At 54.2% G+C, this 25118-nt stretch overlaps 2 protein-coding genes across 2 annotated transcripts; both read left to right on the top strand.

The window, feature by feature from the left end:
- Nucleotides 1–464: 464 nt before the first annotated feature.
- Nucleotides 465–6668, top strand: LCAT (lecithin-cholesterol acyltransferase; the record flags this gene model as incomplete). Its single annotated transcript, XM_084294483.1, has 6 exons — nt 465–615; nt 3268–3424; nt 3884–3999; nt 4288–4383; nt 4661–4885; nt 5653–6668. The coding sequence occupies 6 exons, from the start codon at nt 465–467 to the stop codon at nt 6261–6263; spliced, it is 1356 nt and encodes a 451-aa protein (XP_084150609.1). The 3' UTR covers nt 6264–6668.
- Nucleotides 6669–7460: 792 nt separating this feature from the next.
- Nucleotides 7461–24630, top strand: MATCAP1 (microtubule associated tyrosine carboxypeptidase 1). The gene is made up of 6 exons (XM_084294484.1): nt 7461–7987; nt 13041–13184; nt 21756–21888; nt 22074–22379; nt 22984–23081; nt 23896–24630. The coding sequence occupies exons 1-6, from the start codon at nt 7517–7519 to the stop codon at nt 24058–24060; spliced, it is 1317 nt and encodes a 438-aa protein (XP_084150610.1). The 5' UTR covers nt 7461–7516; the 3' UTR covers nt 24061–24630.
- Nucleotides 24631–25118: the final 488 nt, after the last annotated feature.

Raw genomic sequence — 25118 nt, 5'->3', positions numbered from 1 at the left:
GGAGCACGACCCAAGGCAAGGCCTGTGCTGCGCCGCTGTGCTCGCCCAGCGGTCAGTGCTCTGCCCTGTGGCCACTGCGACCTCGGTTCGACTCCGAGTCACAGCAATGGTTTTGCAGAGATCTTGGTGCACAGGGGGGGCTGCCCTGGCATGGCCCCAGCCCAGCGTCACCCTCTGGAGGCACGTGGCAGTCACCGTCCCCGCACACAGCTCGGGCACCATGAGGCCATGGGTTGAGCCACCAGGTCTGCTCACACCCGCGGGCAGGGCTCCGGGCATGCAGAGAGTCCATGGCATGTCTGCGAGGCTGGGCCTTCGTCCCTCCCCGTCCCTCCTCCCCATCACGGCCAGCCCCTTGCTGCTCTCCCCTCCCCTGCGGCCCCAGCGCCTCTGCCTGGACCTGCGTAAAATATAAAAGGCTGTTTGCTTGGCGACGTCCGGAGGGAAGCCCAGCCAAGCTGGCCATGGGGAGGACGGGCGCTGGGTTTGCGCTGCTGACGCTGCTGCTGCTGCTCCCGCAGCCCGCGTCCCAGTTCTGGCTCTTCAATGTCCTCTTCCCACCCACCTCCACCCCAGAGGCACCCCCGACCAACAGCACGCCGCCCGTGGTGCTCGGTAAGGTCACATCTGCCCGCCTGCCAGGGTGCTGGCGGTGAGGCTGGGGCACTTTGCAGTCTCTGCCCATCTTATCAGAGACCCCAGCATGGCCGAGGGGGGGTCAGGGCTTGCTCTGCTCGGGGAGGGCTCAGGGGGCTGTGGCTCCCCAGTGCTGTTCCAACAGGATGGGATCTACCACCCCTGGCTCTCCTGATGTCTGCCCCATGCTTTTTGCTGCTCCCCAGTGATGGTTGCTCCATCCCCTAATGCTGCAGGGGGGTGTCCGCCTCACACCAGACCACCCTGCTGGGGCGATGGCAATACCAGAGGTGCACGGAGAGGCAAAAGGAGAGGTTGGGGCATCACCTAGGGACGTGGGGATGGAGCACCAGTCCTGCTGCCTGGCCAGGGCTGTTTGCAAACAGCTCCTGGTGGTGCATGGCTGTGGCCAGCCTTCCTGTGCCCCCTGCGCCGTCTCCAGGGACTTGGCATGGGCTTTTGCCACTGTTCTGAGCAGAAGGGTTATTTTTTTCTCTCTCTCTTTTTCTTTTTTAATCAAACGGAGTTTCCCTTTTAAAAAGAGAAGAGAAAAAGCAGAACATCTGGTGGATGACCCTTTGAACACCCATGCCCATGGAGTTCTGCTTGCACCAGGGCAGCCCGCACTGAGCACCACAGCCTGGCAGGGGTGGCCGTGCCCCCAGCCCCTGGCACAGCATGGTTGGAGGGACATTGCCTGAAGCCAGGTGGCCCAAGTGGCTGTCACCACGTAGGGCAGGGGGTGGCGTGGCACCATCCCCTCTTCTCAGGATGGCCTGCAGCAAGAAGAGCATCTCCAACACCCTTTCACCTGGCTGCAGCTTGCTCAGACCCCCATGCAGCCCCAGTCCAAGCCCTCCCAGGACCTCCCTTTCTCCCCATCCCAGCAGGGGTTCCTGGCTCTGCCCTGCACCCCCAGCACCAAGCTCACCCCCGTGCTGTGCCCAGGCCACGGTACCGGGGTGGTCGGGACACCATGGGCATGCAGCCCATCCCCCTGGGCTGAAACCCAAGGGCCAGAAACCCCCAGTGCCCTTGGGACCCACGATAACCCCTCCGCCCCCACAGGAGCTCCCTTAATAATTACCTAATGTCCTCTCCGAGGAGAGGCAGAGCTCAGGACTACGCACACCGGGGCTGCTGGCTGCCCTGGGGGAAGGGGTTGGGGTGCCCCCAGCACCCTTGAGGGGGCAGTCCCCTATGGGGCTGCCCCATGGGACTGGGGGTGACGTCCTGCCCCAGGAGCTGCCACCCACTCTGCTCGCCCCCTGGGCAGGTCCAGCAGCCCTCTGCCCACTCCCCATCCCATGCCTGGGCTCTCCACCAGCATCCACTTGTGTACAGAGAAGGATGTGCTGATCCTCACCCTGCTTTAAAGGCAGGATTAGACCTTCCCTGTATCCACAGGGAGCCTCCACCAGGGTGAGGGAGCTGTGAAGCAGATTAAGCAAGGCAACCAGCAGATCCCATTCCCCCCTTGCATGGGACGAGGCTTTTGGATATCCCCGCATCCCAGGGAATGCTCTGCCATGCCGTGGAGCTGTGGCTGTGGTGCATGGGATGAGGCTGGAGCATCTCTGGGCCAGGCTGCCCTTGCACCCCGCAGCAGGGACACTGCTGTGGCTCTCCCAAACCCGTGTCCTTGACACAGTTGGGGTCCTGCGAGGGCTGTCAGGTTCACTCAGCACCCAGTGCTCCCATCCCACCAGCCTGGCAGCCACTGCCCTTGTGATCCCTTCACTTCTCATCCTTGTCCAGTGCTTTGGGGCAGGTCTCGGATCCTGCATGGTGGCCAGGAGCAGTCTCCGTAGCGAGCGTCCCCTGTCCCTGCCAGGGAACCACAGCGCAGGTCCCAGAGGCAGAGCCCAGGTCACATGTGGCAGGCAGTGAACTTGGTTAAAACGGGGTTGTGTTTACCCTATGTGATATTTGCACTGAATTCCCACAGGGAACGGTTCCGAATCATTTCAGGGACCTTGCTCAGCCTACATGGAGGGTTTAAAGTTCAGGAAAACAGTGTGTGGGCCTTGGGCATCAGCACTGGGACAACTTTCACCCTGGACACCTCCCCAGGGCCTCTGCTGCCCTGGGCAAACCGATGGGTGTGATTTGTAGGGCAGGGGACACGGTGGGGCTGGGCAGCCCCAAGGAGCTCCAGCTCTATCCCTCTGGAGGATAGGAGCAGAGGAGCTTCTCTGGAGGAGAGGAGCATGGAAAGGCAGCCACGCAGGGGCAGATGCACCAGGCTGCTTCGTGCTGGTGTATCTCCACGTGCTTGGGTGGGTGCTGGGTGCTGGTGGCAGCTCTCAGCTGGGTGTCGCAGGGCAGAGCACGCATGATGGAGGGAGGCAGCTCAGTGGTCCCCAGGGATGTGCTTTTAGCGTGCTGCCAACACTTTTGTGCTCACCCCACATCTCCAAGTGCCCTCAGGTGTGTTGTGCTTGGTAGGGACCAGGGCTTGGGCAGGCTGTTTTCCATGGGTGCTGCCTCCAACAGCATCCAACAGCAGGTCCCTGGGTGTCCCCAGCCAGGCAGCCCCAGGGGAGGATGGAGGCTAGGGAAGCACGGGGCCAGGCAGCCCCACAGAGATGGGGTCTAGCTGGCCCTGGTCTCTTTCTGTGGTGCCTCCAGTGCCCGGGTGTCTTGGGAACCAGCTGGAAGCCAAGCTGGACAAACCAGATGTGGTGAACTGGATGTGCTACCGCAAAACTGAGGACTATTTCACCATCTGGCTCAACCTCAACACATTCCTGCCAGTGGGAGTTGACTGCTGGATCGATAACACCAGGTACCGCTCACCCCCATCCCGGGAGGTCCCCAGGGAAATGACCTACCAGGGATCTCCCTCCCCTCTCCTCCCTCTCTGGCCTTGACCCAGCACACACGCCGTCCTGCCTGGACTGTGCATTCTGAACGCAGCTCTCACCGGTGCTTTCCAAACGCCTTCCCCTTTTCCACATCCCCACCATGTGCTCGTGCCAGCCAGACTGTCCTCAGCACCTCCTAGAGACGCTGCCACCCTGCCCATAGCAGCAAGGCCAGAGAGACATCGCAGCCTGCTCCACGGAGCCTCCTGCCCTAATACAGGAGCCCAAAGTGACACGGGGACACTGTCTCAGCACCAGTCCATGTCCCCATCCGCACAAGACTTGGGAACAGCCCCCTGGGGCCAAGCTGCCACCTGGTGATCTCTACCCTGTCCCCCATGGACGTGGCCCTGCTCCTACCTTCTCTCCTGTCCCTGCAGGGTGGTGTACAACCGAACCTCCCGGAAAATGTCCAACGCCCCTGGGGTGCACATCCGCGTACCTGGCTTCGGCAAGACCTACTCTGTGGAATACCTGGACCAGAGCAAACTGGCAGGTGAGAGGAGCCAGCTTCATGGAGAGGCACGGGATGTCCAGGGCTCCCAAACACCCTTCAGCAGAGGGCACCCAGGAGTGAGGGACGCTGACCCCAGGGACACGTTCCCTTCTCACCCCGAGTGCCTTGACCCCAGCACGTCATGCCTCCGGGACACACAGGGCCACTATCTCTGACCGGAACGATCGAGCTTATCAGAGGGAATTCTGGCTGTCAATAGGATCGGGATGGCAAAAGGATAACAGGAGAAGACTGCAGACCTAATTCCCACCTGTTCTCTCTCCGCAGGTTACCTGCACACCCTGGTGCAGAACCTGGTGAACAACGGCTACGTGAGGGACCAGACGGTTCGGGCAGCCCCCTATGACTGGAGGGTCGGGCCCCGTAAGTTTAGGGTTGTGACCAGGTCATGCATGCAGGGAGGGAGGCAGGATGGCTCTCGGTGAGCAGGCCAGCATGCTGATAGAAGCAGTGGGGTGCTTCAGCATGGAGGAACCCCTGGACAGGGCTGTGTGTGTCAGTGAGCACTTGGCCACCAGCAGCACTCTAATGTGAATGTGCCTGGTGGCACTTCTGCTGTCTGTGCCCACACTTCTCTCCAGCTGGGGCTCTTGGGGTCAGTCCTGAGCTGCCCAAGAGCTGGTGCCTCTCTCGCCCACAGAGGAGCAACCCGAATACTTCCAGAACCTGAAGGCGCTGATAGAGGAGATGCACGACGAGTACCAGCAGCGTGTCTTCCTCATCGCGCACAGCATGGGCAACCTCAACGTCCTCTACTTCTTGCTACAGCAGAGACAAGCCTGGAAAGATCAGTATATCGGGGGCTTCATCTCCCTGGGTGCCCCCTGGGGAGGGTCTGTGAAGCCCCTGCGTGTCCTAGCATCTGGTGAGTGATTTCTCGTGTGCAGAGACTTCTTTGTTTTCTTTCTCTCCTGCAGAAATGGAAGGGTGGCAGTGAGCAGGGATCAGACACTGGTGGAAGAGCTGGGGGACAAACAGCTGAAGGCTAGGGATGTTTCTTGAAACCAGAACTGCCCATCCTCGGCAAGAAAATGCTTCAGACACAAACTGTGTGGCCAGGGAAGCAGGCTGGGGAGTTCATTTTCTTCTCACTGCCTCCCCAGGCATCCACACTGCCTCCGATGGGGCAGGGCTGTGAGGCAGATGGACCTTTGCTCCAAGCTCTACAACCCTTCTGTAGCAGAGGCCACAGAGGCCACCGAAGGGACCCTCGCACTGTCCTGTGCCACTTGCTGGCATCTCCCCATATATCAGAGCCCATCCCCCACAAGCTTTTTTTCAGGCTTTAAACTCCCTTCACCCAGTTCCTCTTTAGCCTCTTTTCAGTCTAGAAAGCCACAATCAATTGCCTAATGCTGACAGCCCAAATATCTACAAGTCACAAGCTGAGACTCCAAAATGCAAGGAATTTATTTAAAATCATGTGCTTGAAAATTTTAACATCTGACCCCTTGCATCATTCTTTGTTGTTACACAGTCCAGAGACTATTTTTTAAGGTCATCTAAGATCGTTGCATGGTTTTAGGACTCCAGACACACCAAAAACACCCAGGTCTGCAGGAGGCAATGCAGGTTGGTCACCTGCTATCAGCCCCCTTCTCCCTGTTTCTGACGAGTCCCTATGTCCCGCAGGTGATAATCAGGGCATCCCGCTGATGTCCAACATCAAGCTGCGCGAAGAGCAGCGCATGACCACCACCAGCCCCTGGATGTTCCCAACAAGCTTGGCCTGGCCCGAGGACCACATTTTCATCTCCACACCCTCCTACAATTACACCTACCGGGACTACAAGCAGTTCTTCACCGACGTCAACTTGGAGGATGGCTGGTACATGTGGGAGGACATGAAGGACTTGCTGAAGGGCTTACCCCCTCCTGGTGTGGACACATATTGCCTCTATGGCACGGGCTATCCCACCGTGGAGACTTACATATACGATGAGCACTTCCCTTACGAGGACCCCGTGGACATGATTTACGGGGACGGGGATGACACTGTCAACAGGCGCAGCTCAGAGCTGTGCAAGCGGTGGCGCAACCAGCAGAAGCAGAAAGTCCACATCCAGGAGCTGCGAGGCATCGATCACCTCAACATGGTCTTCAGCAACCTGACGCTGAGCTCCATCAATGAGATACTGCTGGGGAGCTCGCAGGTCGGGGCTGGCAGCAAGGAGCACGGGGAGCTGGGGCAGACGGGTGCTCTGAAATCCAGCCTGGAGGCAGGGAGGAGAGGGAAGAACTGAAGGAGATGGTGGCCAGCTTCCCTCCATGCTGGTATCCACCAGAAGCTGGCGTGCAGGGGGGCAAAGGACTCAGAGTTGGGTATCTATGAGAAGGAGCAAGACCAACGGCTCGGGTGGATGGGCTGGCACCCACTTCCACTCTGATTGTGTTGTGTTTTTTTTTTGTTTTGGGAACGGTGATTAATTACACTTCAGAGGCTTGTCACTTCCCACTAGCGGATGGATAATTAACCGCGCTGCCAGCTCATTAACATCACACTCGTGGATTCTGCTGTGTGCGCAAGCCCTCATCGCTAGCAAGCTATCTTTAGACACTTCAGACCATGGTACCGTAGCCTCTGTCCACGCAGGACGGTGCCTTGCTGGGGTCCGTGAGCAGCTGTGTAGCACGGGTGGGCTCGCGGTGCCAGGGCAGCCACCACCGGGGTGGGCACGGGCAGGAGGACGGGCACAGCTCGCAGGAGAGCCCCCACCAGCCTCCAGCGTGCAGGCAACGAGCTGGGCCCCCAGCATGAGACCAGCTTAGAATCAGCAGATCTACCAAATAATAAATATACCTGGCTTCTACACCGTCAGCCTCCTTTGTGTGGTGTTTTGCAGCTCGCCTCTAGTGTGACTGATAAGCATCGTGTAGCTGAAAGCGTGGTGAGCAGTGATGGATGCAAGGGAATGGCTCAAAGCTGCATCTGGGGAGGTTCAGGAGGGCTCCTGGGGTAAAGTTCTTCCCCGGGAGTGTGGCTGGGGGCTGGGATGAGCTCCCCAGGGAAGCAGCCACGGCCCAGGCTTGTCAAAAAGCGTTTGGACAATGCTCTCGGGCACACGGGCTGGCTCTCAGGTGGCCCAGAGGTGGTCTCGGTGGTCCTTGCAGGACCCTCCGGCCCCATGAGATGCTGCGAAGTCCCCATTTCCTGACAGCACCCTGGGGAGACAGAGCACTCAGCAAAGCCACCCGGTCCAACCGGGCACGCCTTTGTCCCCAAAATCTGCCATCCTCGGGCAGCTTCGCTTCCCTAGCGGCTTCCACCGCCGGAGAAAAACCAAGCGGGTCGCAGCGAGGGGCACGGAGGCGGCTCCGCTCCGGTACCGGGGGTGGAGGGGGGGGCACCGGCAGCCGCCATCTTCCTGCCTGCCCCCTCCCGGGGCCGTCCCCGTTCCTTCCAGCGGGGGCTGGGCGGTGCCTCGGGGGCTGGCCGAGCGGCTCCGATCGCGGCTGCTCCGCTCCTGCAGCCTCCGGTGCCGCCGAGCTGGAGGAGATGGTGCTGGACCCGGGGGCGGCGGCGGCGGCCGGGCAGGGCCGCGCCGTGCTGGGCGAGCTGCCGGAGCGCGATGGTTCCCGGCCGTGCTCCTCCTGCCCGTCCCCACCGCCTCGACAGGCAGCGGGAGGCTCGCCCCGGTACCCGAGGGGGAGCCGGAGGCTGTCGGAGAGCGGCGCCGGGATGCGGCGAGGCGGCGGCGCTTGCACCGGGAGCGGGGGCAGGATGCGCTCCGCCGCTTCGCTGCCCCACATCGGGCGGCCGCGGGGCGAGGAGGGCGGCGGGGGAGGCGGGGGGGGACGGAGGAGCCCCTGCCTGCTCGTAGCCCTGCGGCCGCTCAACGTGGAGGCCGAACGGGAGAGGTTTTTCCGGGCCCGCTTCGCCTACGACCCGCAGTTCGAGTACGCCGAGCCGGTGCCCGAAGCCGTGCTGGATAAGTACCGCGCCGCCTCCGACCGCTTCGTGGCCCAGGTGAGCCCGGACTGCCGGCCCGGTGCACGGTGAGCCTTGAGTTGGGGGCTCTCCCCCCGAGCTTTCCCCGTTTTATGAGGCCGGCGCCTCCGTTTGGGCGGTGGGAGCATCGCCCGGGGGGCTCCGGTCCGCTCGGTGGCAGCCCCGGGTGTGCTGGGTTACGCCAAGGGCTGCGCGCTCCTCCTCTTCCTCCAGCCCCGCGAGGAAGGCCATGCGGGGAGGAATCCAAGGGTTGAGGTGTTGGTGACCTGAGAGCCCACCTTCAGCTCCAGGACCCCCGGCACCGGGACGTGGAGCTGTTGGAGTGCATCCCGAGGAGGCCACAGGGATGGTCAGGAGGCAGCAGCACCTCTCCTGTGGGGAGATGCTGGGAGAGCTGGGGGTGTTCAGCATGGAGAAGAGAAGGCTCCAGGGAGACCCCACAACAGCCTACCAGACCCTAAAGGGAGGTGCAGGAGAGCTGTGGAGGGACTCTGTGTCATGGGTGTGTGGTGACAGGACACGGAGTAACAGCTTTACATGAAAAGAGGGTAGGTTTAGAGTAGACATGTGGAAGAAATTATTGCTGTGAGGCACTGGAACGGGTTGCCCAGAGAAGTTGTGGATGCCCCATCCCCATCTAAGCTCTCCCTTAGTTAAATACTCCACTTACACCAATACCTTACCAACAATACCTGGGGGATGGCCCCTCCTGGGGCTGGTCCACGCTCTGAGCCTCACGCTGCCTGCAGGTGTGCAGCCGTGGTTCGGAGCTGGTGCTCTGTGAGGGAACCCTGGCACTCTTGGGTTAGAAATAAGGGGCGAGGAGCTGCAGCACGAGGTTGGCTTGCCTTTGAAGCAGCCCCCAGCCTGTGTGTCCTGGTGGCTGTGGCTGCTTTGTTTCCTGGAAAACCTCAAGGTTGTCCTGCACAGCACCCGTAACACGTAACTGGTGGCTGAGGGCACTCTTTATGGCAGTCTGTGTTTTATTCTGAACTGCTTAGGTTGGATATAAGCTACTGAAATATTCCTGGCTTGTTCTCCGCCATAGATAATAATTACGCATGGATGACAGCAAGCAGAGCACCCAGTCATCTGAGCCAGAGGGAACGGGCAGGAGGCAAGAAGGAAGCGGCTTTCACGATGCTGTTTGTAAATAAGCCCCAGCCCTTGCCCAGGCGCTGTCAGGCTGACGTGGGCAAAGGAGGCAGAGCTGGACAGGACAGCAGGGGCTCGCTGTGAGGAGCAGTTGCGGGCAGGCCATGTTTTGAGGGCTTTAAACTTGCTGCATCCGTACAGCTGAAAGACTTTTGTTCAAGTAAGCAGTGCACACAGCAAACGGGGATGCACTGTGCTCGAACTCATGCACGTTAAAGGTCGTGCTCACTCTTTGTTGAGGCCATGTGGAGCCTTTAGAGACCCATCTTGGTACGGGCCGGGATATCACACTGGTGTAGGAAAGGCTTGTTTGCAGTGATGACCATCTTAGTTGCTTCAGAGGAAGAGGAAAAATCTCTGTCATAAGTAACCATCAGACTGGGACACAAGAGCTGCTTCTTTGCACCACTTAGTTGGGAGTTTTCCTGCAGTGTTTCGAAGAGCAGCTTCTTGACTGCTTACTTTCTTGGCTTTTGACCGCTTACTTGTTCTTGTATTGCAGAGATGAGAAGAGAGTACTTGTTTGCATTTTGGTGCACAGCAATCATATCACCTCGTGCTTCTGCATCTCTAGTTGGATGTTATCTGGGCTGCTCAGTCCCTTTCAGTAGACAACTTTCTAAGCAGTGAGCCATCTCCTGTGCTGTTTCTGCTGCACCTCTGCCCCAGTGACACTGGTGCCAGCAGTGTTTATTTCGGGGGAGGCAGTCTGATTCCTGTAATGACCCCTTGCTGGCTTTTCAGTGATTTCTTTTGTTCCTTCCTGCATTTAAGTGGTGTTTTTTGTTTTGTTTTGTTTTTTTATTCTCTGATTAATGCAGTAAATGGAATTGTTCAGAGCTACTTCCCCTCTTCTAGTGCAGTTGACTTACAATATGAATAATTGAATGTATTTGTCTCTGTGCATTACTTTGAATGAAAGTCTTCATAAATGGTGTGAATGTTCTCATCCTGGTTCTTGCACTCATTGCAAGAGATATTAGTGTTAAATATTTCTCCCTATCTCTACAAGTTCTCTGATGTCTGTGTGATGTGTCTTGGGAGAACGGAGGCTTTTCTGCCTCCTGGAAAAAGCACAGCACGCACCAGTCATGTTGAAAGCTGTTGAGAAACATTTAAATTCTGTGATTTGGATGGGAAAGCCTTGTGGAGGTGAGTGCTCAGTTAAAGGGGAGATGAATGGGACTCCGGCAGCAATGGTGTCAGTGGTCCTTTGCTGATACCCTGCAGTCGCCTCCTTTCAGTCCTTTTATTTTGGGAGACTTTTTTTCTAGGCAGCTAACAAATGTCTTTTAACAACCTGCATTAGTCATGGAGCTTAAATTAGTTGTGTTTTTTGTTTTTTTTGTTTTTTTTTTTTCTAAGTTAACATCTCTGTGCAAACCAAAATCAGCTCCCTGTTCTTACTTTTCATCTTTTGAAATGAATGACCCCTCCAGTTCTGCTGAATCGGCTGCTCTGCACAGGCATTGTGGGCTTTTTGTTTGCTTGGGTGTGGTTTTTGCTTGTTTGTTTTTCATAGAAATTGAATAAATCGGAAGGGTCCTCCTAGAGAGCAAGAAGTCTGTGTGTTGGCAACCCAGTTTGTCGAAGGATTGAGAACAGCATCGAGGCAGGGCTTGGACCCCACCTGAGTGCCTGCTGCCCCCCGACACGTGGTGGTGAGCATGCTTGTGGGCTGAGCTGGTGACAAGCTCCTGCCCCGAGAGGCAGCCAGGACACTGTCTGGGTAGGAAGGGCTGACGTGGTGCTCAGCAGCTTCTCAGACAAGCAAATGTGGTGTCTTAGGAATTCTGCTGTCTGTGACCTGTCTGAAAGTCGGTGCGGAACGTGCTCTTTGTGCACCATCTGTGCCCAGTTCCTCTTTGCCTTGTGCTTTTGGTCTTCAGGCCCCGAGTGCAGCTCAGTGCCCATCTCATGGCTCGGGATGGGGCTGAGCAGCAGCAAAAGTGCTTGCAGAGAAGGTTGTGGTCACTGAGCTCCTGAAAGTGGCAAATGCCAGGGGTTAAATGTTAGATGTTAGAAGCAAGTGATGTTCAGGTTGGGAGCGAAGGTTGTGGAGCACCAGGGCTCCTGGAGCCATGGCATGCCGTAGTGAGCTGTCATCCCCCATCTTCAGCAGAGGTGGCAACGTGGAGAGAAAAGAGGGGGGAATGCAAGAGGAAAATCACAGAAGTGGAACATTTTAAACAAACAAAAGCTGCTCCTGGAAAGACAGAATAAGTGAACTGAGAATGAAATTTAGCTGCTTAGGGGACATTGTTCAGGGAAGGAAAATCTGGAACTTCTGTTGTGGGAGAGAAGGGCAGTCACAGAGCCCCTCTTCCAGAGCATTGCTGTGGCTGTTCTAGGTGGTGTGAGTGCTTGTGTGGGCAGTAAGCATCCGTGTCAAAACCCTGTGTGTCCTTAGGAGCAGGGGAGGGAATGGCAAGAGAGGGGATGAAAGCTCCTGCAGGGCTGCAACCAGTGGCTTTACCAACCATCAGGGTGAGATGGGAGAAAGGACACTCTGCACCTGGGTTCAGGAGGCTCCTCGCAGCTTCCTCCGCTCCCTGACTCGAGTGCATATGAGAAGAGGCCCTGGGTAACGCAGACCTGAGGTCTGATCCAGGTGTGAGTGCCACTTTGTTGGTTAGTACAAAACCGTGCTTTTAATTCTCTGTGGAAGCCACACATCCTCCTGGTCTCCAACCTGGCTGTTCATGCCGTCAGCCCAGGTGCACTGAATGCTAGCACCACAATCCATGTAAAATCACTGTAAAATACCAGTGATCAGCTTAACTCATCCCTCTTGTAGTAAGTGAAATATGTGTTAATAGGCTAGAGAGAGTAATTGCTTGAAATTGACAGTGCAAACTCACTTTCTGGGGAAGAAACAGACTAATAAATGTTTGTATAGATGGCACATGAATGTTAATGCTAATGAAATAGCACATGCTGCTCTTAAGATGCTGTTCTTGCAGTAGATTGGTTGTGTTGAGACCCTGCCTGAAGAAGAGGAAGCAGCATTGCAGCCAAGAGAAATGCTCGTTGTGGAGGCTTTGCTACACGGCGTGCTCCTGTGCTGACAGTTTGCATTTGCGGTCCTGACCCTTTTGTGCCCTGAGTGCTTTGTCGAAATTGTCATTTCTACAGAAGTTCTGCAAAGCAGATGTGGTAGCTGGTGAAGAGCAAACAGCCTGAGCTGCTGCAGTGATTTTAACTTCCCCACCTCCTTTTTAAAAACTCTGCAGCTGATTTATACTAATTTTGTTGCCCTGATATAGCAGAGGGCAACAAAGATTCGTACTTCTTACAGCTCACTCTTCTGCAACTCCAGTCATGAGCCCATCCTGTTTTTATACTTGCTACTTTTATGCCAGGCCAGAAGATATCTTGTGCCAGGAGCTGTGCTCTATCAGGTGCCTTCCATGCTGTGAGTTCCTGAATTCAGCCCAGTGTTGCAATAAGCAACTAATAAGCAAGTTAATAAATTTGCAAACACTAAAGTTTCAAAGAGGAAGCGAAAGCAGAAAAGATTAAAGTAATCATGGCTTTAACATCTAGAAGCGGCGTGCTGCATACAGTAAGGCTGTTTCGGTTCTGCTTTGCCCGATTCCCAAAATAGACACTTGTGAGGATTTCTGAAACAATAAAACACAGACAGAATGTGCTGCGGGCCATGCTGGCAGTGTCACATATCGATCTGTCCTGGTACTTGCCTACCCTTGAGATGTCCTAGTCTTACTCTTCTGTTAGGTAGCACAAAAATATCTCACCTCACTGGCTCTTGACACTTTGCAGTTGTTTGAATCCTTTCTCAGGGATTTCTTCAGCTGTGTTTTGGTACACCTGGGAGTTCTGGTGCTGTAGAAGAGGTACTTGAGAGCAGAGAGGATGTTTTGACTGATATCTTGTTTGTATGTGTGTGTGACAGGCGATTAGGATCATCCATGCTGTCCTGGAGAAGTATGGGACCTACGAGAGCTTCGAAGTTGCCACTGGTGGGAGACTGCTGAGCAAATGCCAGATCTGGTCTGTTATCCGAAAGTACATGCAGAAGGAAGGCTGCGTGGGAGAGGTAATCATCGCCCTTGTTTTTTATCATTTGTAAAATAAATGTGCAAAATATTTTATTTTTCACCAGTGCTTTTGTTCAGCAAAGCATCAATTCTGATAACAGTCCAATTAAGAGGTGTTTTGGGTACAGAGGACCTATAAAAAAAACAAAACCCTACTCACCAGGGGAGAGAAGCTTGGGAAACCCGTGTCTCGGGGCAGGAGTTAAAGTAGTATCTGAGACCTGAGTTTGTAGTGCAGTATGCAATAAACAAACTTGGTGGCAATTTTGTTTGCAAAAAGATTTCGCGAAGGTTTTCAACAGTCCTCTGCATTGCTGTGTTGCTTCTGGAGATGCTGGACTCATTCTGAGTAGCTTCTTCAGGCTATTTAGGGCTCCCAGCAAAGGCCACCACTGCGTAAGTCTCTGGAGGTGGGTTGGGCAAATGTGGTACAACTACAGGATTTTTTTTAGCCTGGCCATCGCCTGATGCAAGCTGAGGGCCGGGTGTTTTGTGCAGCTTTTGGAAAGCTGGGAGAGGCAGCAGCTCTAGCGTCAGGCTGCCTGAACAGAGTGGAGCAGCAGAGTGGGCTGCAGCAGCATTTGGGCTGCATGCTCCTGAACCTGGCCTCGAGGAAGAGCAGGGTTTGGAGCAGGAAGGAGCGAAGGGGAGCAGGTCTACCTTTCTCTTCCACCTTACAGTAAATTGCTCTGCTTTTCTACTCTGAACTGTGGCTTCCTTCCATCTCTGGCTTGGCTACTGGCATCCTGGAGTTGGGGAGCAGGTGCTAGTTGTGTTCCTCCTCCTCCCCCCAGTTTCCCTTGATTTCTCATTCCAGAAATATCTCCCTTTTATGCTTGAGAGATAGCGGAGCTGCTGCTTGGCCACATGGCCAGGCACTCAGGGTGGGGAGTATTTTGCTGCCTCCATAAGGCATCAATTACCGTTGGGAAGAATAACCTATTTCTGCTAGCAGTGGTATGACAGAAATCTCCGACAGCTGGGTTCATTCACATGTTCAAAAGCAGAGATGGGGGAGAGATTTCCTGCTGTTCTCTGGGATGGGCTGGGTTATGGCGCTTTGAAACTCCAAGTTGAGGCTTTCAGAGTGGCAAATACCTCGCTGAGGTATTACTGGGGGTGATTCAGCTGCGTGGGAAGGAGGGTGGAAAGTTCAGCACCTCTTGCTGCTCCTTGCTGCACATGCTGTGCTGCTTTCTGACAGTGCCCGCTGGGCGCAAACCTAGGTCTGGTGAGGCAGGAGGGATTTTCAGCTGGCTTCCTGAAGTTAGCCAAATAACCTGCCCCCTTCCAAAGAAAACAAAACCCCTGCTGCTCTGTAACAGTGGAATTGCGAGAAACTAAGCCAAAAATGTCAGGCACTTAAATAAGCAGTGAAAAGACAAGTTCCTTCCTTTCATCTTGTTTACCTCTTGGTTCCTGCTCTGCCAGGGGCACTGTCCCTTTCTCCCTCATCTCAAAGTCTTGGTGAAAAGCTAAAAACAAAATGTACCTGTGTATGTTCATCTCACCCAGTGGTCTCTGCCTGCTCCTTGTACTCCTGATGCTGCTGTCACAGTTGCGTGGTTGGAAACCTGCTCTCCTTTAACACCGAGCTCACAGGGATTATAAAGCAGGGTGAGGAGCTTAAGGATTTTTCTCTTCCAAGAGTGTTTCCTGGCAGCTGGACATGCACGGGGAGGAGGGATGCCCTGTAGCTTCGTTTAAGGGGCTTTCTCCTCTTCCTGCCTGCAAGATGTGTGCAAAACACTTCCATGGCTGCAGGGCCAAGTGGTGAGAGGTATTTCTGGGCCTCGCTTTGCTTTTTGCTTGCAGAGTTGCCTTTGGCTGTAGGGCACAAGGAGGCACAGTCAGCATGCCCGAGTGCTAGCTGGTGTAGGAGGCTTCCTCGCCCTCTCCTCTTGGCAGCAGTGCAGGGTTCAGGTGAAGTTCCTCCTCCAGCTCCGCCTGGCTTGCTCGGAGGTCCCCGGCGGTGTCCCTGGGATGTGGACGTGGTACCAATGTCCTCCTCAGCCTCTGTTCTCTGTATATGCTAGGCTGGTACCAGGCAGTGGTTTGGGGGTTGGTTTTGTTTGTTTTGCTTTGGGGTTTTGTTTGTTTTGTATTGAAAACCCAAATGACAAAACAAACAAACAGAACTGAAGTCATTACACCTTTCACTTCTGCAGTTTCCTTGCCCCCCAGGGATTACCTGTCAGCCAACAATGTGCCTTTACAAAAAGAAAAAAGAATCATACTTTGTTCTCAAATCTTAACTTATAAACACCTGCTTATGTTCTCTCTCTTAATTTTATTGATTGATTAAATTTAGCTATTACGTTTCTCTCTGTTAATCTAAAACAAATTGCTCCATCTGGGCAGCAAAACATCTTTTCTTAAATATTAGCGTTGTGACTGACTTTCTGCCAGCCCTGTATAATTTTCCCTTTGTTCAGGGGAGCTAAGAGTTCAATTATTATGTTTGCACATTGGAGTGCAAGGTACATGGCCCATTTATTCTGAAACTTCTGATAAGCACTTGTAAAACCATTCAAGCATTGGTTTGTGTATTACCAGTCACTACAAATCGTGCTGAATTTCCCTGGGGAAGGGAAGAGGGAAGTGTTTCACCTGTTCCTGCACAGCGAGTGTTGTGAAACGTTGCTCCTGGTATGGGACAAAAACGTGCTGGAACTCCTGTCACTGCCGCATTGCTGATGATTTCACACCCTGTCGAGGCACAGAGCGGTTTCACAGAGCCATCTACCTCCATCCCCTCCCTGCTGCCTGTGTCTGTATTGCCTGACTTCTGTGTGCTGCACTCTGTCTGCTCTGTAGCGCTGTTTGCTTTTCTGTTGCCAGTTTCACATTGCACACTAATCATAAGGAGTTTCTTTTTTAAAAGAAAAAAGAAACTCTGCTTGTGGGGCCCCGCAGGTCACCCAGCTGCCGGGGGCTGTGTGAGCTGCGAGCACCCTGCGGTTTCCCCGTCGCCTTGGCTGCAGAGCATCGCTCTGGCAGGATGCAGGAGGCACCGCCACCACGCAGGGCTCAGTATGGGTTTTCCTGGTACAGGTCTCAGCCTTGCGGTGCCTCCCCAGCTGTAGAATCAGAACAGCTTGGTTTGGAAGGGACCTTAAAGTTCATCCAGTTCCAACCCCATCAGACGTGGAAGACCACAGAACTGGGCTATGCCATGCTGCTGCGACTTGTCAAACTGGCCTAGGAGCTTTTCTCTGTGCTGCAGTCTTCCTTGGCACGGGGGGCAGCCCCAAAACCACAAGGTGCTGCGTATTTGGGAGCTGGGCACGCAGCAGGGGCTGTTGGCCTGCAGCTGAGGAAAATGCCATCAAAAGCTTGTGTCTGGTGGGACCAAAGTGTTTGCGAGGGGCTGTGGGTGTGCAAGCATGGCTGCTGCTTCCTCTGCCTGGCCTGGCTGCGGCGCAAGACCTTCAGCTCCAACCCCTGCATCAACCAGAAACACGAAGTCGAAACTTGCGCTGCTTCTCTTCCCAGCTAATTAGCAAGCAAACAGCCCTCAGGGGGATGCTAAAATAGAGCTGCCTGTGAAGCCCCAGGACAAACCCTTGCGCAACATCTAGAGGAGTCTTTCCAAAACTGGCAAGGAGAATGGTTGTTTGGGTGTGCAGTAGGAAAGGAGGTGCACCTCGCTCTGGCACTCCATTGATCTGAGCAGCCTGTGAAAGGCAGGGCCGGTGGCGTTAGCTGCCAGGGTGGTGTCAGTGCAGAGCGCTCCCCTCGCACCCCCGCGCCCATCCCTGGCACTCGAGGTGCAGAGGGATGGGCTGAGCTGTGATGAAGGCAGGAGACCAGTTTCCAGCACGCCAGGGAGCATGTTTACGGGTAAGTATTTGCACCACAATTTACTTTGCGTATTCGAGAGTTTCTGTGGCGGGGTCCAAGCTGCAGGTTCTGAAGCTGTTGTGGTTGTGTTCTGCCTCAGGGCTGAGGTGATGCTGCCGGAGCTCGGAGGCCTCCTTACAGTTGTCATGGATGTCCCAGCTGCTCCCAGTTCGCACCAAAGTAACCTTTGGCTCTGTTGGTAAGTATTACGCAGTCGTCCACGCCACTGTGAAATGTCCTTCGTTTTAGTGCTGCTGGCTAGCACATCCCCAGGGCCTGCCAACAGTGCTCGCCCTGCCCCATCCCACCCCAACCTGCCAGCACTGAGCAGAGACACACTGCTGTCTGTGCTGCAGAGCTGGTGAGAGGCTTTGGCTCCCTCAGCATCCTCTGCTTCCTCCCACAGTTTTTGGGGATGAGCTCTTTTCTCTGTCATTACACCCACAAACTGCGCAGACAGCTTCGTGGCCCGCAAGGATGTGCTGGAGATTGTGCTTGGAATTCAGGCCTGAGCTGTGAATACTGGTCAAAACGAGGGAAATCACAGATCTGGAGAGCTGGCCCTTCTGCCCCAGGAATAAGACTTTGGCTGCAGCTGTAATCTCCTGTTCTCACAGTATCTGTGCCTAGGTAAAATGAGGGTCCTGAAATAAGGAGAGTGATGCTGGAGAGGGAGTGCTTTCTTCTTCCTTTTAATTCTTACCAGCTTACCCCAAATGTGCTTGTGTCACTAGGCATCTAGACCTGGTTTCTGCACAGAGCATCACATTCTCAGCTACCTTTTATTTTCCAGCAGTTGATTCTGTTCTCCTTGCTCACCTTGGTGGGTGTCAGATAGGAAGAGGGAAGGAAAACAGATGGCTTTGAACTGCTCCATCTGCCTCCTGTTTATCAGGCACAATACCAAAGACTGATGGGCAGTGCTTGCCTTGCAGTGTGGCTAGACTTAGTCCTTTTTTGCCAAGGCCCTTGTTGAATGCGTGCACTGTGTCAGCAGATCATCAGGGCTGTGGCTGCAGCACTGAAGGCCTGTGCCGTCAGGGCCTGGTGATACCTCGGGCCTACACGCAAAGCATTTTCCCCTTGTCTGAAGAGGGACCCCCCTGGCCCAGCTCAGCCCTGGCAGCCCACCCAGACTGCAGCAGTGGTAAGACCTTGCTGGGCATCCATGGGGACACCCCACTGTTCAGTGAGGGCAGCACTCAAGCAGGAGCACTCCCTGCTCCTCAGCTGACGTGCGGGTTCACCATCACCACTGAGCATCACCCTGGCACTCAGAACGACTTCTTCCCACCGTCAGAGCTGCATCGACATGAATGCAGGTTTAGAAACCTCAGGAGTGGGAGAAAAAAGCGTGAATTTCCAACAAATTCACTCCTGTCAAGTAAGGAGCAACCTGTGCTGTGGATGAAAGAAGAGTTACATTCTTCAGCATGGCATTCCCCCATATTGTCCATAGATGGGTCAGGTTATCATGAAGCCTGGCTGGTTTTCTTCGGTGCCAGTGCAGGCAGGAAGGGAGAGCTGGGTGTTGTCACAACGGCGGCGATGATCTGCACGGAGCATTGACCTCTGTAACTTGATCGGTGTTGTTAGACTCCCAGGTTTATGCAATATTGCTGTCATTTGCATGGAATCTGTTACAGAGTTGTTTTCACAGTTAGCTTTTGAGCTATTGAAACTTGAACTGCTCAGGGGATGCCAAGTGAGCAGCAGCCACCTCCCAGAAATCACCAGCTGGGATAATCCCAGTGAAGCAGCTCCCACTGGTGCAGAGCTTAGAGGAGCCCTGGAAAACCACTGAATACATGTTGTTGTCCTTGTGGAGTTTGGTGTTGTGTGATCAAGGATGGACAATTGGAAAATGAAGAAAAGCACAGAATTCAGTGACTTATTTTTATTATTATTTTAAATAGACTGGGGGAAAGCAGACGTAAGAGAGAGCATTTACCCTTGGGGAAAATATGTTTTTTTTTTCTGTATCTACCCAGGATTTTCTAGTACCCAAATTCCAACCCCCTTGTGTTCTTTTTCCCTGTAGGGGCAATTAAGAGTGACAAGACAGCAAGATGTGGACCTTGCCTGGCCTGTCCCAGCCAGCTGAGCATTGTGTACTAGCTGGTTTTCTTGTAGTTGAAACCCACAAGCTGACACAACACATCGTCCTGTGCTCCTCGTAGAAGCTGTAGGTCAAACAGCAAAGCCTGGGGGACACGGGACTCTGAGAGGAGTTCAGGCATCATTTCTGTGCTGAAGAACACAGCAATGACTTCGAGGGAGCAGGAAGAGTGCTGTGACAATGAAATGCATTCCTTTTACTTTAAGCTCTGCCCCTTGTCTCTTCCCCTCCCAGGTTCCAGGATTTCAGCTAGCTGTATTTGGAATTGCAACGCAGGATGTCTTGGTTGCATTCCTGTCACACCAAGCCGACATAAAAGATGGGAATTGGTTAAAATAATACCAAAGTGTGGCTCATATGTGCCTCCTTATTTCTGCTTACAGTGAAGCTGCCTCTGGTTTTCAGCTGCATCTCCTAAAATCTGCAGGACCCAGCTCACCAAGGTACCAGGTCAGGACTTGAGCCTGAGGACAAGGTCCAGAGCGGTGACCTCTGCGTGCTGGCTGGGTGCAGGAAAGAGCAGCAGAAGTGCAATTTCTATTTATTTTGAATTGTTTACTGGAACAGAAATAAAGCTCAAGAATGCTCCTACGTTAAAAGTAAATTTGCAAGTCTTTTCTCTGTGTCTTCTGTAGTTGTATATTTTAATCCAGTTAATTGTGGTATGTCTTTTATGCTGTTAATTCACACAGTAGTAGGTTCTGCTCTGTTATGAAGCACTTCTGGCTTTAATGAACAGCTTTACACAATAATAAATCTGGGTTTAAAACAAACTGATTCAGTCTGCTCTCTTTCTTTAAAAAAAAAAAGAAGTAAGAACTGTAGTGTAGTAGTACATGTGTGCATCAGTTTGGCCTATGCTAGCAGTTTGGCAGTGAAAGACGAGAAGCTGAGAGGCAATTCTTGCTCAGGAGTGTGATGTTGACAGGTTTCTGCTTTTCATCCTGAAAAGTTTCAACTATGAAATAAGTGATTTTAGAGTTCATATGTGTGTGGCAGATGGATTTTTGAGATGCAAATGGTATGTGCCTGTAGTATGTGCCCGTGAGTCCTGTATGCTTGGCTGAATGGGGTTTGGTTCTTCCTCTCACTGGGCGATGCAGGATCCCACTCCTGAATGGGTCTGAGAGCACTGATGTTGGATGTGAGCAGCTGTCTTGGTTCCATCATGCACAATGTCCAGGTTTCCTAAAATAGCCATTTCTTTCTGTATATTTACCATTCCTGCTGAGGATTGCAGCTGGCAAGTGCCCAGGTAGGAAGCCTGACTACCATGTGTGTGGCTGGCAGCTCGTGCTGCGGGTATGTTGGATGGATCTGTCCTTGTTACTCTTCTCTTCAAGCCTTAAAATAGAGAATACAAAGGAGATGAAGGTGTGAAAATGGAGCCAGGTTCCCTTGTGGGATATTTTTGGTGGGTGCTGTAGAGCTTGGACCCACAACAAACCAGTTAAGGCCCTGTGGGAAGTTCCCATTGCTGTGTGTGTAGCGCTGAAGGAAAGGGGGCAATGAAATGGCTCTAATGGCTCTGTTGGGGCAAAGTGGCAAAGGTGGTGCTCGTTGTGCTTTGTTTCACATTGCATTGTACTGGAAAACATGCTTCTCCCACTCCTGTGGCTTGCAGGCCCGGTCTGGGCTAGCAGGGGTGAGGAGAGAGAGGCTTCAGGACACACTGCTTGCCTGATTTTGGGCAGTTTATCACAAGTAAAATGCTAAGGGTTAACTGGGCCACAAACTGCACCAGTCTCCACAGCTGCTGCTGATGGAGGGAGGTAAATCCCGGTGTCACCAGGGGTCTCCTGGAAGGCTCCTGGTACTGCAGCCATCTGCCCCCCCGGTGAGTTAATTGGGGGTGCAGGAGATGCTGGGAGGGGACTTGGGACTAAGCAAAGAGATACTCTGTGCTGTACAACATCATGCTCAACAAAAAAAAGGGCAAAGAGTGGGTTTAGGGAGGTTAGCCAGCTTTTGGTTGGGGACTGGCTGGGCATTGCTCTACCCATGGGAGGTGGTGGGTGAAGATGGAAAGCGGCACGTGGCCCTTGGTCCTGCAGCCTGCAGGGAGCTGCCTGCAGCAGGAGGGGTGCTGGAGACGTGCTGGCCAGGGCAGCCAGCTCCAGCACAGCCTGCTCAGAGTCTGTGGCTGTAGTAAGGCTAGAGGAGCTATTTCACGTTGGGGTCCAGGCCCGTCCTGCTACATCTCTTTGCAGGGGGATCAGCTGTTCCTCCCGCCATGTGTGTCCCCTCTCTCCCTGCCCAGGAATTGGCCATGGCTTTCCCAGGGTACAGGAGTATTGCCAAGATTGGTTAGGGCAAGCATTTCACAGTCACTAAATCACAGGATGGTTGGAAAGGGACCTCTGGGAGTTACTTGGTGCAGCCCCCTGCTCAATCAGGGTCACCTAGAGAGGTTGCCCATTTCCCATCCAGTCCAGAGAGCCCCCCGGTACCTAAAGTTTTGACCTACCTCCTTTCTGGACCGGAACAGTTTTAGCATGTTTTCTCTGGACACTTTGAAGCATGACCCAAACCATCTTCCAGCAGTCCCCGGGCTGCGTGTCGGGGAGGCTTGCTAACAGCCTCTTGCCTCCTTCTCCCTCCCACACAGGTGGTGGTGCAGCTCACTGACGACCTCCTGTCCCAGGCCGTCATGATGGTGGAGGACAGCCGCCCGACGCTGGCCATCAACCTGGCCGGAGCCCGGCAGTACTGGCTGGAGGGCATGCTGCGCCACGAGATAGGTCAGCGGGGCCGGGGCAGCAGCGGGGACCGTGAGCAGGGGGGAGGCAGAGCATCCCCCGATGGCCATCAGCATCACGGCCTTGGGGCTGGGAGAAGCAGGCAGGATGAACACGATGGGGTAAAGCTTTTGGTCACCAAGTTGTCCCTGGCTGACGATGCTCGCTCTTGTCCTCCCCCCACCCAGGCACCCACTACATCCGCGGGGTGAACAACACCCGCCAGCCCTGGCACAGCTCGGAGGGCCGCAAGCAGTACAGCCTGAAGCCCGCCAACCCCACGGAGGAAGGCTTGGCCAGCCTGCACAGCGTCCTGTTCCGCAAGCAGCCCTTCCTCTGGCGTGCGGCCCTGCTCTACTACACCATCGAGCGGGCCAGCCGCCTCTCCTTCTCCGCCCTGTTCCAGGACCTGGAGCAGTACGTCCAGGACGCCGGCGTGCGGTGGGAATACTGCGTGCGGGCCAAGCGAGGCCAGACTGACACCTCGCAGCCAGGTAGAGCTCGGGGAGCATGAAGCCTTCAATTTTTGGAAGTTTTTTATTATTATTATTCATTTAAACAAGCGTGTTTTGGTGCTGGGCGGCTTTACCATCACCAGGCTCACAGACAGAACGTCCTTTAAAGCGGTGGCTCTGCTCCCCTCTCATCCCCAGCTCTGCTTTCACATGGGTTTACACTTATCTTTGTGGCAGTTTTGCACACAGGACAGCCCCATCACGTCTCCGGCTGCTCAGAGTCAGGCAGGGATGGATGGGTCAGCCTGGGGAGACCTGAGAGATCATCCCAGTTCAGTAGGTCTGGGCAGAGCAGCTTGTACAAGCTCCCAGGGAGCCACAGGAGAAAGAGAGCATTTTTTAGGGGGTGTATTTAGATTCTTGCATTAAAATATATATATATATATATATATATAATCTCAAGGAATGGTGAGTGTCCCTGTGAGAGGCTCTACTGCCTTCCCTTCTTTCCCAAGGTGGAGGCTTCTCAGCACGAGTCCCCAGTGCTGGCTCTGCTCATCCCTTGGGCCTTTCCTTCCGTCACACCCAGGAGGATAAGGCTTACCCTGGGGCAAGCTCCTGATCACACTTCCTTCTTTTCCAGGCTGCTTCAGTAAGGACCAGGTGTACCTGGATGGGATTCTCCGCATCCTGCGACATCGGCAGACCATCGACTTCCCTTTGCTGGCTGCCCTTGGAAAGGTGACAGCCCGGGGCAGCAGCTCGAGCACCACACCAGGAAGGGGCTTTCTGGTTTGGGGCAGCCAGGACTGCTGTCCTGGGGAGAGCAAATATGGGTTTTTCTTGGGGGAATAGGATGAGACTGTTTCAGATGTGGTCTCAGCTTCCCTCCATACAACAGAAATGAGCTTCAACCTTGGCTGGAAGGCATTCAGCTCTTTGTATTTCTGGGGACTTAAGGGTCTCCAGCTAACACAGAAAGGCTGTGGGAGCTGTAAAGACCCAAGGACGGCTGGGACAATCTGTCCTCCTCCATGGGACACCTTTGGGGAGAGGCTGGAGATTCATCCACTGGGTTAAGCTGCTCTGGGAACCTTCCATGGGTCTCTTCCCTCTGCTCAGAGGGTGCATCCTGGAGAGTATGGCTTTTCTGATTTAGGGAAACCCACAGAAACATCAGATAGGCTGCTGGACACCATAGCTGGCTTTTCTGCAATTGCAACCAGTGATGGATTTTGTGTACCCACATTGAGACACTGGTGGGGGGTTGGGGTCTCAAAGGCATTACATTTTAAATATTTTGTTGTTGTTGGTTTATTAAATATGCTAGTGCATAGAAGCTCAGCATCATTACTTGTCCCTAGAATAACAACGAAAAGACCAAAACCACAAACTCATCCTTGTAATACCTCTCACCTGGTGCCTCCCCACAGGCTGGAGGGGGATTTGGGCAGGATGAGGGTGGAAACACCAGCTGGGCAGGCAGAAAGGTCACAGGGGGACAGAAACCCTTCATTGGCACCCGCTGACCTGCCCTCTCCTTTCTTCCCATCAGGTCTCCTACGAAGATGTGAACCGCCTGAAGAAATTTGGGGTGCTGGAGAAGGCCCGCATCCCCCACTTCATGCAGGACCTGGAGCGGTACATGAAGCAGCTCGACCACATCGTTACCACCAACCAGCTGAACGAGCAGGAGCTGGAGGAGCTGCTGCCCGACTGAGCAGCACCGGGCACCCCACATGTCTCAGCGCAGCCTGCCAGCACCTGGCTGCTGCTGCTGGCCCTATTTATTTGGTATTTATTGGGGCTGTCGAGCCAGTCCTTGCCTGGAGGAGACAGCACAGCTTGGGCTTCCATCCGGGAGGCCAACGTGCATGTACCGCTGTGCGGGGTAGCGCAGCCAAGATGGTCAGTGTGGTTGTTGTTGATTGTCCTCCCCCCGCCCGGCTCCGTGCATTTTGGGGAGCGCCGTGCCGCTCTGTGTGGTTTTGGGGAGACAAGGGTTTGGAGAGAGCCAGGGCAGAGCCTGGGAGCTGCACCAGTCCTGCAGCAGGAGGCTGCGCTGGGCTGGTTGCAATGAGGAGAGCATGGGAGGGTCCTCGGGGTGCCAGGGGATGTTCCCAGCTCCCCTCATGCCCTCCCTGGCAGCAGGAGATACTTTAATTCCCTCAAATAACCTCTGCTCTCCCTGCTCCTAGGTATCTGGCCTGTCCCAGCAGCCCATGCAGACCCATATAAAGTCATTATTGCGCACCCCAAATCCAGCCACTCTGCCTGGCATCAAGGCACTGGAGGACTCGGGGCGGGGAGCTGGCTTGATGTTATGAATAAAAAGGTGTAATAAAAAACATGTAATGGAAACTACGTGTTGGCAAAATGTTATGGATCGCAGCGAGTGCGAAAGCCTGGCTGGCACCCCTGCTAACACAGCTTGCTCACATGGGCAAAGCTGCATGTTTCTGAGCGGGTGCGTCAGGAGCAGGAAGGGGTCACCAGGGTGTAAAACCCCCTAATGAGCAGGGACAGCACGAGTAAATCAAAGCAGGCAACAGCAGGTGTTGCCCAGAGCCATACGTGGTTTCTAATGTGGGATCTCTGCCACAGTCACAGCACCCCAGCTAAGCCATCCATGGGATTTTTTAAGGCAAGAAAAAAAAAGAAAAAGGATTTGTTAAAAGGATTTGTTTTTTTGCGTTTGTTAGCTGGAGCTTTTCATCCCACTGAGCTCCCCTAAAGGTAGCACAGGCCAATCTCTCCAGAGAGCCCAGGCTCAATCCC

Source organism: Netta rufina (genome assembly GCF_964035555.1).
Source record: "Netta rufina genome assembly, chromosome: 13".
NCBI classification, from domain to species: Eukaryota; Metazoa; Chordata; class Aves; order Anseriformes; family Anatidae; genus Netta; species Netta rufina.
This window is presented reverse-complemented; position numbering and strand designations above follow the sequence as displayed.

Excerpts from the sequence above, each read along its gene's own strand:
- MATCAP1 (XM_084294484.1), top strand. The coding sequence starts at position 7,517 with ATGGTGCTGGACCCGGGGGCGGCGGCGGCGGCCGGGCAGGGCCGCGCC. Across the intron at positions 22,380-22,983 it reads GACTGACACCTCGCAGCCAG|GCTGCTTCAGTAAGGACCAG; the intron begins GTAGAGCTCGGG and ends CTTCTTTTCCAG. Across the intron at positions 23,082-23,895 it reads TGCTGGCTGCCCTTGGAAAG|GTCTCCTACGAAGATGTGAA; the intron begins GTGACAGCCCGG and ends TCTTCCCATCAG.